Source organism: Leopardus geoffroyi, chromosome C3, assembly GCF_018350155.1.
Source record: "Leopardus geoffroyi isolate Oge1 chromosome C3, O.geoffroyi_Oge1_pat1.0, whole genome shotgun sequence".
NCBI lineage: Eukaryota > Metazoa > Chordata > Mammalia > Carnivora > Felidae > Leopardus > Leopardus geoffroyi.
Window position 1 is genome coordinate 112,870,632 of NC_059338.1, and position 13,482 is coordinate 112,884,113.

The 13,482-nt window shown below is 40.6% G+C and overlaps 1 protein-coding gene across 6 annotated transcripts in view; it reads left to right on the top strand.

Annotated features, from left to right (window-relative positions):
* Positions 1-10,631, top strand: part of RAD54B (RAD54 homolog B) — a 103,775-nt gene extending 93,144 nt beyond the window's left edge. For 5 of the 6 annotated variants that reach the window (XM_045454206.1, XM_045454207.1, XM_045454205.1 and 2 more), the window contains one exon: positions 1,121-1,552. In XM_045454206.1, coding sequence (XP_045310162.1) covers positions 1,121-1,338 — 218 coding nt within the window. In that variant the 3' untranslated portion in view covers positions 1,339-1,552. Of the gene's footprint in view, positions 1-1,120; positions 1,553-10,020 lie in introns of those variants that run through there. The other variant, XM_045454204.1, reaches the window with a different exon arrangement.
* The last annotated feature ends 2,851 nt before the right edge of the window (positions 10,632-13,482 follow it).

The window sequence follows — 13,482 nt, forward strand, 5'->3', positions numbered from 1 at the left end:
ATAGTAACTAGTGGACAGCTAGTTACTATTACTCGCTATTTACTACTACTAAATCTCGGAGGTGATTTAGTGATCTAGGCTTCTTCCACTTTTCATTCTATCATCCTCTTAGGCCTTAGAGTTCGCTGCTGGGATCCCTGCATCTGCCAGCCAGCAGGTGAGAGAAGAAGAAAGGTAGAAAACCATGTGAATGGGGGATTTTTCTAAGCCAGCCCTGGAAGTGACCAGAGCACTTCTATCCGTCTTCCATAGGCCAGACTCCATGATTGCATCTAAGTGTAAGGGAGACTAGAGAAATGTGGCTGAGTGGCCTGGAGGAAAGAGATAGGGATTTCATCAGTAACTACTAGCCTCTGCCATTCAGGATTTGACCACAGTGTTTTGCATCTGGTCCTTGAATGCACTTTACCCTGCATTACTCAACTTCTTGCATCTTTCTTTGGCTTTGCTTTCTGTGCTCTCTGGTTGCCTTGGGCTCCTGTGAGTTTGTCAGACTGTGCCAGACTCCCTTCACTTTTGTTCCTTCTCCTGGAGTGCTTCACCTCCTTTCCTCATCTGGTTCTTGCTTTCTCATCCTTCAGATCTTAATAAAACAAGTCAGTTCTTGTTACATGTGCTCAGAGTCCCCTGTATCTTAATTCCTTACCCTTACCACTGTTTGTAATACAGCTGCACAGTGCCTTGTCTTCGATTTTGAAATCTAGGAAGACTGAAAGACCAGAAGTTGTTTTTTTTTCTTTATAAGTTTGCAACAAACTTATTGGGTGGCAAAAACTTTAAGTCAATGTGACTTAAAGTAGTCATTAACCCATTTCATAAGACTATTCATATGACTTGCTGCAGAATATTAATGTGTTTGATGATGGAGTGCTGTCCCAGATCGTTCCAATTACATTCTGAATTTGGAAACGTATCTGTCCCAAAGGTTTTAGGTAAGGGATTATATACCTGTAATACATTTCTTTGATTATTTGTTTAATGTAGACCACGATGCCCTTGAAGTCAGAGACTAAAATGTAATAAATTATATAAGCTCATTGTGTCATAAAATAAAAAAAGTACTATTTATAGTAGGGTATTGATTGGCCTAAGGATTTTCTCATTGTTTTACTTATTTCAGGTGATTCATTGGAAAAAGTCCCTATCTCTAGAAATTGTCAGCTTGGTCCACATCACCAGAAGTCTAGCTCTCTGAAACCTCTCTCCATGTCACAGCTGAAGCAATGGAAACATTTTTCTGGAGATCATTTAAATCTTACAGATCCTTTTCTTGAAAGAATAAGAGAAAATGTCTCATTCTTTTTTCAGAATATAACCAACCAAAGTACTGTTATATAAAAAGCGATTACTTCATGACATTCTCTTGCCAACTCTTTAAAAAATTAACATAATAATTAAATGTAATTTTTGAAAACTAATAGAATTATTTAAGTTATATTTTTTGTTGCAAAATATAATTTTGATACATGGTCAAAATTTGAGTTGCTTAATTTTTTGTATGTATTCTTCAATGTTGAAATATTAAAGACATGCTTCTGTCATCAGATTATTATGTTAATGTTTCATAATTAATGCACTTTTATTAAATACCCATTAAAGAATTTTAATAAGGAATATAAAAAGGTAAAATACCTAGTCTCAGTCTCTGGGAAATCTGATCTGATTAGGAATATTAGACACAGATGTGTGTGAGACCATTGAAAAACTTGATCAGTTTAAACTATAGCTCTAGGGAGCGAGAGAATCAGCACCTAGGACTGCAGAGGCTGACGATGCTGAATGTGATAGTTGCTGCAAAGCAGTTGGAGTGAGCGTGGTCAGTAGGTTGGGGCAGGAGATGAAGGACGATGGGACACTTCAGAACACCAGCTCCTAATCTAATCTGAGACCTTAGACACATGGGGCACTGGCAAGCACTCTGTAAAGCAGTGTCCACCAAACATTGTTTGTATTCTGAATGAAGAAAGGTTCGGCTACCCTCATGTTGAGGGTTGTCTGTAGTAATTTTTGACATTAAAAAGAGAGTTTTAATTTTAATGTACAAAGCAAGCTTTAGAAGACTGAAGTCTACAAGGAGAAAGGAATTTCTCAGTCTCCAACTGGGGTGTCTACAATCAGCTTCTGCTTCCATTTAGGAAAATTTCTTTTAGGCTGAATATTGTCTTGAGGTCTTGAATAAAGACTCAATAATTATGTATGAGCAAATCTGAGTTCTTCAGATTTCTAGTGCCATACCTGGGCAGTTGTACATCTAGGATTCATGAATAGGCCCAAATTTGTCGGTGAGGAAGTAGTCAACTAATAATAAGCAAAAATGGTGTCTCTTGGCCCTATGTATAGACCTCATATATGAGGCTTTCCATATAAAACTTCTTTCAGTATCTATCTTGCATCGTGTTATTCTCAGGTGTAAAATCCTTAAAAAAATACAATGATAGAGACTAGTAACTTTATGGTCTATCTTAAACTGTAGTGGATGCTAGAGCGTGCCGTCCAGATTGCCAGTGTGTTTGTTTCCCTAGGTGTCTGCCACCACTCCTAGCCAAATCCCTGCCTAAGTATAGCCCTGAGCTGAAAAGCGCTGCCTCACCCAAGGTTACGCTCCCTCCGCAGGGTAGCTGTCATCCAGTGATTTGTTGATGTAGGTTGCAAAGGCCCAGCTCCAGAGTTCTTCAGGACAAGTCTAAAGGACGGTCCAGCTCCAGACCTCCTCAGTCGAGGCCTTTGCTGCAGCTTTAGTGCAGTTCAGCCTCTCTCTCTGTTCAGTCATGCTTCCCTCACTCCCTTACAGATGTTGTTCCAAAGAGCACTTCCCAACAAATTCCCTGTAAGCAAATCTGCCTCAGCATGTTTTCCGCAGAAGCTGACCCATGACACTATCCACGACGTATCGCTGAAGAAAAGCATTTTAGTAATTATAATTGATGGCATTCAATTGTAAATACTTGTAGGCAGAATAATTTAATTGGATGAGCTGATATGAAAGTTTAAAAAATAGTATAAGTTTTGCTTTATACTATTTGAAAAATTAGACTCTGCAGAAAGAATTACCACTTGTACATTCACAGTGTTGTGCAGTCACTACCACTATCCATTTTCAGAAAAGAGTTCTCTTCTTAATGTCTTCCTTTCTTCCTGGGCACTGTCAACCCAAAGCTGTTGGTCTCCATCCTAACTGATAAATGCAGTGAACTCTTTTCAGTCTTTATCTCAGCTTTTTTTCACATTAAATACTGGCGAACACTTTCTTCTTGAAACTCTTGCCTTCCTTAATTTTGATTAAATGAGTATATTCATTTGTCATTCCACAGTTTTTAAATTAAAAAAAATTTTAACGTTTATTTATTTTAAGAAATAGATATAGAGAGCAAGCAGGGGAGGGGCAGAGAGAGAGGGAGACAGAGAATCCCAAGCAGGCTGCACGCCATCAATGCGGAGCCCGACGTGGGTCTCAAATCCATGGACCATGAGACCATGACCTAAGCCTAAAGATGCCCAACCAACTGAGCCACCCAGGCACCCCTAATTTTAAAGTTTATTTATTTATTCTGAGAGAGAAAGAGAGTGGGGAGGGACAGAGAGGGAGGGAGAGAGAGAAGCCCAAGCAGGCTCCACACTGTCAGCACAGAGCCTGACTTGGGGCTCAAATTCATGAAGTCGTGAGATCTTGACCTGAGCCAAAATCAAGAGCCAGACGCTCAACGGACTGAACCACCCAGGTGTCCCTCCACAAATATTGAGTAGCTAGCACATGTTGGACATTGTCCTTGGGGTTGTGCATACAACAATGAATACCACAGGCAGTCTCCATCCTGGCACTTTCATTCTAGCACACAGAAAACAATGCACATATGTAATACAGCACATGATAAGTGCTATGAAGAAAAATAAGTGGAATAAAGGAAAGATATTAAAGTGGGGCTGTGGATTGCTATTTATATAGGGTTAATTTATGCAGAGACCTGAAAGAACCATGACATTCTGTTGGAAAAAATGTTCCAGACAGAAGGAACCTCGTGCAAAGGCCTTGAGACAGATGAAGGAGTGTATGACATGTTTGAGAAACAGCCAGAGGTCATTGTGGAGAGAGTAAGAGTAGTAAAAAATGAGGTCAAAGAGATGATGGTGGGGGGCAATTCAAATGGTAGGGGGCACTGAAGATGGTCTTGAGAGCTTTAGCTTTTACTCTTGAGGGAGATGGAAAACCACTAGAATTTGAGCCAAGGAAAGACATGATCTGAATTGCTCTGGTGATGGAATGGAATGGTGGAACATGGGGTGGAAGCAAGATAAGTTACAAGATTATTGCAATAATCTAGTTAAGAGATAATGGTGATTTAGACCAGGTGGTAGCTGTGAAGTGTTAAGGAACAGTTGGATTCTTAATATTTTTGAAGGCAGAGCCAACAAGATTTATGAATGGATTGAAAAAGAGGAAAATCAAGAATGACTCCCAAGATTTTTGGCCTGAGCTGAAGGAGGAATGGTATTGCTAGTTAGTGTGATGGGAAGACTGAGAAAAGAGGTTTGTGGGAGATCTGAAGTTCAGTTTTCATTATGTCAAGTTTGATAGGCCAGGGAAGATGTCCAATAAGATTCATAAATGAATTGAGTTCAGAGCCTTGGTCAAAGCTAGAGATAAATTTGGGATGTTGTCATTATATGTATGGTATTTAATAAAGATTTGAGATTGGATGCCATTACTTAAGTAGTAAGTGTAGGTAGAAAAGAGATAAAGCAGCTACATGTAGGGATAAATATAATGATAGCTAGCACTTATTAAGTACTTATTGCTGTGTTCTAAATGCTAAGAGCTTTGCAACCTATGAGATAGGGTTAATATTGTCTTAGATGAACTGAGTTTTCTAAACTGTTCAATTACATGTCTAAGGGTAGTCGTGAGACTTAAGTGAAATAATGTATGGTTAGTGAGAGAAATATTACCTTGGCTGCTTGCATCAGAATTTCTCTTAGTCTTTATTTGGAAAAACACCTTATTAAAACTTGGGTGGGAGAGAGTAAGCCTTGGGTGTTGGTTGCTGTCAAAGTGTAATGAAGGAGAAAAATTTGGAATTTTAAAGGCAATCTGAGGAAGGGTTAAGAGAAAGAAAAATGAGAATATGGAGAGGAGGCTGGTACTGGGTTAGATAAAAATTCCCAGTGACAGAACTGGAGGATATTTGAATAACAGTTGTTTTCCATGTAGTCGTTTGCTGCATAGTTCTGGAAGTAGCCCTCCCTTTATCTCTTTCCCACCATGAAATCTTGATGGAATGTTGGAAGAGGCTGAGTTTTGTGAGGAAAACCCTGTGACATGGGACAAAGGCGGCAAGTGTGACATGGGAGCCCAGAGGCTGAGAAGCACAGGTGATGGTAAGCCCTTGGGAACTGAGGACGGCTTTGGACTTTGACAGGCCAGTTTGTGGGGGTTCAAACTCATTTAATTTAGATGTGGAAGGGCACCCAGTTAACCTATGGGTTGCATATATAAAGCACCTTTCCTGTGGCAGATGCTTAGTTTATAAGAATTCCCTTCTTTTCCCCTTCTCTGTGCTCCCCTGCCCCTAGGTCTGTGGTATAGCACTTAACATATAGTCTGTAACTGTTTACCTGGCTCTTTCTTCCACCAGGCTGAATTCTTTGAAGATAGGAATTTATTTTACTCATCCTAGGATTGAATTACCTTGTGTGGTCTCTGGCACAAAATGGCTACTTAAAAGTAGGGGATTGGATGAATGAACGAATGAATGAATGATTGAATGAATGAGTGAGATACTTCAATTCTTTTTCTTCCTTAACCACCATGATTGGGTTCCTTGCTCATAGATCTAAGCTTCAAGATATTTACTAAGCTGAGCATGGAGCTGTGCTGGACCCCGAAGAAAGCAGAGCCAACAGTTTTTTCTTGCCTTCTGGCAGCAGTAGACTTCCGTTTTTGCTTTCATGATTTCTAACTATCTGCCGCATGAACTGACGAAAGTTCTCAGTATGATGGGTAGGATTTGAGTCACATTTAAGTCATTTCTAATTACACAAATACACCTTTGACACATGGTCACGTGAATTCTAGTTCTAAATGATAATATGAATACATTAATCACATTCTTATTGAGACCAAATCACCAATGATGAATTAAAATGCAAACAGCTCTGATCAGCAGAATTCAACTTCCCAACAGCCTGTTTGTCTATTTAACAGGGTGTACGATAAAGGAACAAGTCAAAAAACCCTGCTGTCATTCTCTGGTGCAGTCCTGACCTACGTCACATTGCTTGGGCAATTTAGTATCATAATATATTGACAATTGAAATTCTGTGATTTGCAGCAAATAGCATGTATAATCAGCAGATGGCACTGTTTCTCTGAGTTGGTCCCAAATTAATACTGGGTTCTAGAGGGGTTTGTAGACCTGGCTGTTTTTGTCATTGAAGGAAGGATTCAACAAAGGGATATTATTTTCTTCTTACCTTGTATGATACAGGGCTTTTTGATTTAGACTAGTTTCCTGTGGCATTCTATAGCTGGCCTGTTGCTTTAAGCCATTACAAACTTCCATCCCTGAGATCCTTTGTTGTCCACAAAATCAGTACCAATTCAGAATACAGCTGTTATGATTAAAAAAAAAATTGTGAAAGAAGAATCCTTATTGACACAGACAGAATGGTTTGTTGGAGTTTGTTATACCTACTTGAAAACCTGAAACATTAAATATAGTTTAATTTTTATGAATTTTTTTTAGATTCATTAAAAATCCTGTTAAGTCTCTTCTCGAGTAATGAAAAGCCAACAAAGCAGACCAAAACAAATAATTCCTTTATTTTTTGAGGAAATAAAATCCTCAGCAAAATCCTGCAGACATTTTCTGAGTCGTTTTAATGTTACTGGTAGGGAATAGCAGGGGGTAGGAATGTTATCCCTCATCTTTGTTGTTATCTTTATCTTGATAGAAATATTTGGTACCCATTGGTATTTATGCTGCCACAGAACAATAGAAATGATATTTTAGAATTGATTTTGATTTGATTACATCGCCTATTTTGCTCAGATGGACAAGCAGATTTATAAGATACAACAGGCTGCATCCATTTTTAGATTTATTTCTCTTTGGAGAAGCACACAACACAGGTACCAAGAAACCATGTATTGCAAAAGCAGAGCAGAAGTTTCATGACTTAGGCCAGGTTTTCATATCCCAGTCACTCTGCCCCTGGGATAATCTGTGGTCTTGTGAGATAGGATCGAGGGGGTGTGGACAACCTCGGTTACTGGAAGCCAACAGCTTTGGGGCCCTTTAGTCTTTGTACCTCGCTAAGGTTGGGAAATAAAGAGTAAATATGGAGGCCAACATATCCCTTGCTTTGTTGATAACAGCTTAGTTGATGAACTTGGCTTGAGGTCTATTACCCAGATGGGCTTAATACAGAACTCTGTCCAGCCCATGAGGAAATGCTTTCCCTGGATAAGCTTCATGATGTGGAGGCACAGAGCACAGCTTGTGCTTTCTATAAGCAGACTCAAGGCTCCTTCCCAGAAGGAAGGAGGTGGATGTATTTTGTTTTTTTGTGTGTGTTTGCATTTTTTTTATTGAGGCAAAATTCCATTATATAACATAACATTCCAAAACATAAAATTCACCATTAAAACAGTTTATTGAGGTGGTGAAATTCACATAACATAAAATTAATCATCTTAAAGTGAGCACTTCAGTGGCATTCAGTGTATTCACAATGTTGCTTAGCCATCACCACTATCTTATTCTAGAACATTTTCATCACCACCCTCCTCCCCCCCCCCCCCACCCCAGAAAAAAAAGCCCTGTCACTGTAAGCATTTATTCCCAGTGCTGGGGTGGACTATTACCATCATGGTGGTCCTTTTCATCTTCTGTTCCAAATCAGTGACAAGTGAAGGAGGCTGATGGAATGTTTGGGGTCCTGGAGAGGTTCTTCCTCAGGACGATGAGAGAAGGGTAGGAATGGGGAGGGATGGTATGCTCAACAAGGCTTTCTACTCTGGTCCTTCATCCCACTTCCCAGTTGTCAATGAACAGAAATTCTAGTAACTTCTAGTGCAGGTTTAATTTTCCATTTGTATTAGGGTTCTCCAGAGAAACAGAACCAATAGGAAATCGATCCCTCTCTCTGTTTCTATCTATTTTAAGAAATTGACTCATGTGATTGAGGGAGGCTGGCAGGTGTCAAATCTGTAGGGTAAGCTAAGAAACTGTGACAGCAGGCAAATTTCTATGTTGCATTTTTTAAAAAAATTATTTATTTTGAGAGAGTGTACATGCACACATGTGTGCATGGGCAGGAGAGGGGCAGAGAGAGAGGGAGAGAGAGAGTCCCAAAGAGGCTCCCTTTTTTTTTTTTTTTTAAGTTTTTTAAATTATTTTTTTTGAGAGAGTGAGAGCTGGAGTGGGAGAGGGGCAGAGAGAGAAGGGGACAGAGGATCCGAAGCAGGCTCTGCTCTGACAGCAGCTAGCCCAATGTGGGGCTCAAACTCATAAACTGTGAGATCATGACCTGAGCCAACATTGGATGCTAAACCAACTAAGCCACCCAGGCGTCCCTAGGCAGAATTCCTTCTTGAGGGAACCTCAGTTTTTGCTCTTAAGGCCATCAGTCCACCCATACTCTGGAAGGTAATCTTTATTTAAAGTCAACTGACTATAAATATTATTTATATCTACAAAAAATACCTTCATAGCAACTTCTAGACTAGGGTTTTACTAAAATAGCTAGGCACCATAGCCTAGCCAGTTGACACAAAATTAACCATCGCACTATTCATTCTTATTTATTTATTTTTAGTTAATAGCACCTGTGTAGTATTTACTGTATGCCAGGGACTTTTCTAAGTGCTTCATAAACATTGACTCAATGTGCTTATGCTTACTAATGAGGATCCATTATATGGGTACATGAATACAAATCTTAGCGTATGACTATTCATGACTTGTAAGGTTGTTTCTCTCCTATTTATCTACTTTCTGTTCACCCTCAATTACTTTACTCTTTCATTTGGACCTAAATGTCCAGAGTGTTCTTTTCCTGGGCTGTGCCTCCCCGTGCCCCTGCATTCCTAGACTCTCCGTTGCCATTCTGTGGCTGTGATTGTCAGAGAATACAAAATAACAGGGGCTAAAATGAGGCATAGCTTTATTTCTTAAGTATAAGTCTGGGTTGGCAGTTCAGGCTAGCGTGATAATAGTCGTCAGACACCCAGGCTTTCAACTTCTCTGCTGCTTCTCTGTTCTTACTATGCAGCTTCCACCTTCTAGTCCAGACTTGCTCTAGCAATCCTCTCTACATTTTAGCAGACAGGAAGGAGATGGGCAGGCCTTTGTTTAAGGACCGGTCCTTGAAATTACATGCCTACTCTCACTTCCGTCCAATTGGCTGGAAGTAGTCACATGCCAAAGTGGAGCTATTCCTGACAAATGTACCAAATAAGTCACTTCTTCTCCCAATGACTCTGGTGACTGAAGGTTCAAAGGAAGGCCAAAGGTTACATTAATTCACTGGAGTGATTGGGATGAAGCACAGCCCCCTAATCATGGGCAGTTTGCACAATCTTAATGAACATCAACAGAAGTAGATGTTCTCTAAATAACTGAGAAGAGTGGGAAATGTGGTATCTAAAAAACTGTGAAAAAGTAACTTATATAAGGACTTTGGGCTGATGTACGTATAGGCTAAGATTTTTTTTTTAGTCATTGTTGAATTAATTTTCAAGTTTTGGAGAGAGTGTGATTATTTATAAGATTGCTATTTAATCTGCCCTAATGAGTGCAGCAGTAATACTAATAGCCTGTGGCTTATGTCAGCACTTGGAAATGTTAACACAGTAATGACTGTTTTCTACTGTTAGCAATAACCATCGCAATAGGGTGTCACATTAACCTTTATCTTCTGAATCCTCTTCATATTTTAAAATTCAATCACTGGCAGAGCAGACAATGCCAGCTTTATTATACAAAACCAGTTGCTCTCATCTTTCTCCCTTTATTCTTTCAGATCCTCTACCATAGGAGGAAACCATTAAGGAGAAGCTTTGTGCTTTCTTGGTAAGGCCCCATTGAACATGGTCAGGAGGGAGAGGTAGCTATGTTTCCCTCCAGGATTGGCTTTGGAAATCATTCTGTAATTCATGGGCCAGCAACACAAGGTAGCACTGAGGTTGCTGTGGGTACCATGTTTTTCTTCTTCCTGACCTTTATGCTCCCTTCTACTCAGGCAAAGCTAAGACAGCTCACAGGGATACCAGGATCCATAGTCTGTGAGGAAGGGCCCATGCCTCTGGCATTCCAACTGGACTAAAGGACTTTGCTCATCCCACAGAGCAGCCCCCATTGTGCTCACTCTCATAGTCTATGAGAAGCTCATGGAGATGAGATTAGGGAAAGAGGGAAGAGTTAAGCAAGTGTAAGAAAGCGAGGAGGTGATTGGTATGCCAAAGCTCCTGTTCAGATTCCAATCTAGGAATTTATAAGAATAAGCTATGGGCCCCTCCGAACCTCTGACTCAATCCTGTGGTGCTAGAGGGTATCTGTGCAATGCCCTGTGGCAATGCCCAAGGTGATGGAGACATGGTAGTTAATACTGGGGCATCCTTTTTTTTTTTTTTTTTTTAAGAAAAAAAATTGTAAGTTTATTTATTTAGAGAGAGCGAGAATGAGAGAGACTGTGTGGCCAGCATGCATGAGTGGGGAAGGGGCAGAGAGAGAGAAGGAGAGAGAGAATCTCAAGCAGGCTCTGCTCTGTCAGCCAACCCGTGAACCCATGAGATCTTGACCTGAGCCAAAATCAACAGTCGGAAGCTCAACTGAGCCACCCAGGTGCCCTGGGGCATCCATTTTTAGTCATTTGGTAATTTAGCTCTTATCACCAAAGGAAAAACAATTACTACCTTTTCCCTCAAAACCTCATTCTTCTCAGAATAGATGTCAAAGTCCTGACAATGGCCTAAAGTCTGACATACTCTGGCCCCATTATCTTTATGACCTCATCTCCCCCTCACCAACTATACTTCATTCCCACTGTCCCTCTTGTTATTTGAATACTAGGCACGCTTCTATCCTGGTGTCCTGGGACCTGGCCTATAGATCCTCAGCAACTAGTTGGGAAATTGAATTGAAGGAAGGAGTGGCCAAAGGTGCCTAACATTTTCTATGGAAATAAGGGGAAATGTGAGACAGGAAAAAGCCATTTGGTGAGTTCTAAGACTTACTTTGTACTTACGGCACTGGAAAAATGGCTTTTGTGGTCAGTTACACAGATTGTCATATTGTCACTGGAGACAAAATTCACAGGTATGGTTGTACTCTTTTTTTTTTTAATTTTTTTTTTAATGTTTATTTTTGAGACAGAGAGAGACAGAGCATGAATGGGGGAGGGTCAGAGAGAGAGGGAGACACAGAATCTGAAGCAGGCTCCAGGCTCTGGGCTGTCAGCACAGAGCCTGACGTGGGGCTCGAACTCACGGACTATGAGATCATGACCTGAACCGAAGTCGGACGCTTAACCGACTGAGCCACCCAGGCGCCCCTGGTTGTACTCTTAAAAGGCAATTAAGAAAGAACTATATGATTCAGAGCATTGACTAGACGCCAAAGAGCATTGACGAGATGCCAAAGAACATTGATGCCCATTTCCCCCCATACACTAGGACCCAGTATTAACTATAGAGCCTTAAAAAAATACTGAACAATCAAGAAGGCCCTGTTGCCTGTATGCTGAGATGAGAGTGATCAATAGCCAGAGTTTTCTACCACTTGCTAAGGATGCATGATGCTTTATAAAACTCTCTAGTTTTATATATGTAACATATATAACTAATGAAGTTAGTTTGAGAAGCAAACCTTGTAAATTCCCTCCCTAGTTCTAGAACTCACTCACCTCCAGTATTTAGTTTCCATGAAGTAAGTTAATCTCCAAAGTGTGGAAAAGCCTTTGGAGATCCTTGGTTAGAATGTACCTGCAGATATAGGAATAATTTAACATTAAAAAAATTTTTTTAATGTTTATTTATTTTTGGCAGAGAGAGAGTGAGTGAGCACGAGCCAGGGAAGGGCAGAGAGAGAGGGAGACACAGAATCTGAAGCAAGCTCCAGGCTCTGAGCTGTCAGCACAGAGCCGAATGCAAGGCTTGAACTCATGAACCGTGAGATCATGACCTGAGCCAGAGTTGGACGCTTAACTGACTGAGCCAGGTATTCCAGGCACCCAGGAATAATTTAACATTTGATGACACGGCGAATCCAGAATGATTACCATTCAGATAGAAAGGGAAAGATGGAAATCTGATTATAGGAGAATGTTTTAAAGATACTTACATGGGGGCGCCTGGGTGGCGCAGTCGGTTAAGCGTCCGACTTCAGCCAGGTCAGGATCTCGCGGTCCGTGAGTTCGAGCCCCGCGTCGGGCTCTGGGCTGATGGCTCAGAGCCTGGAGCCTGTTTCCGATTCTGTGTCTCCCTCTCTCTCTGCCCCTCCCCCGTTCATGCTCTGTCTCTCTCTGTCCCAAAAATAAATAAACGTTGAAAAAAAAAATTAAAAAAAAAAAAAAAAAGATACCTACATGAGACTTACTATTATTGAGACAAAAACCCTCCATTCGTTCTCTGTGTAGCCAAGTAAACCTTTTGCATTTCTGGTCTTCCTCTGGCTCCTGAAGCCACCAATCTTTAGCAGCAAGTCTAGATGCGAATTCATATTGTCCTGTCTTGTGCTGCATGGAAACTCCTCAGTGAGCCATCCGAGGAGGCAGTCCCAGTCAGTGGGAAGCAGGGAGACTATGGCTTTTTTGGTTATTGCCTTAGCTTCGATTAGAGACCATTTCCACTAATTGTACTGGGGAACAACCCTCGTGGTTACGCTCCATGAAGGATGTATTTAATAGTGTCATCTGAAGGAAACAAATAGTGGACAGCTGTTTTATTTTTCTGAAGTTCCACAAAGGAAGGAAATTTCCAGGCTTAGAGAGAAATCACATGTAGTTGCTTCTTATGAGAACTATCACCATGGAAACATCACTTCTGTCATCCATCGGGAAGCTGTTGTTGGGTGTTAGAGGAACGTCCAGTGGGCCTAATGGCTGGTATAATTCTGGGTTTATGAAGGATTTCACTTTTTAAAAATGATTCTTGCAGTATGTTTGTGCCTATCTCAAGGGAACCAGAGTCTGAATATTAACTGGACAAATATAAGGTCAGCATCATTGCAGTGTGACTGTCAGAGCTCTGGTGTGGGAATCAGCAGTCTGGAGATTCTAGTCAGATGGTCCCATCGATTTGGCTTCCAATTGTATGGAAGTCACTTAATTTTTGCACTTTCTGATAATAATAATAATGAATCATTTATTGATTGCTTACTATGTGCCAGACATTTTACTAAATGCTTCGTATGCATTTCCCCTTCATTTGTTCCCCTTGGCAATCCTAAAATGAATATATAATCCCCATTTTATGGCAAGAGGGGA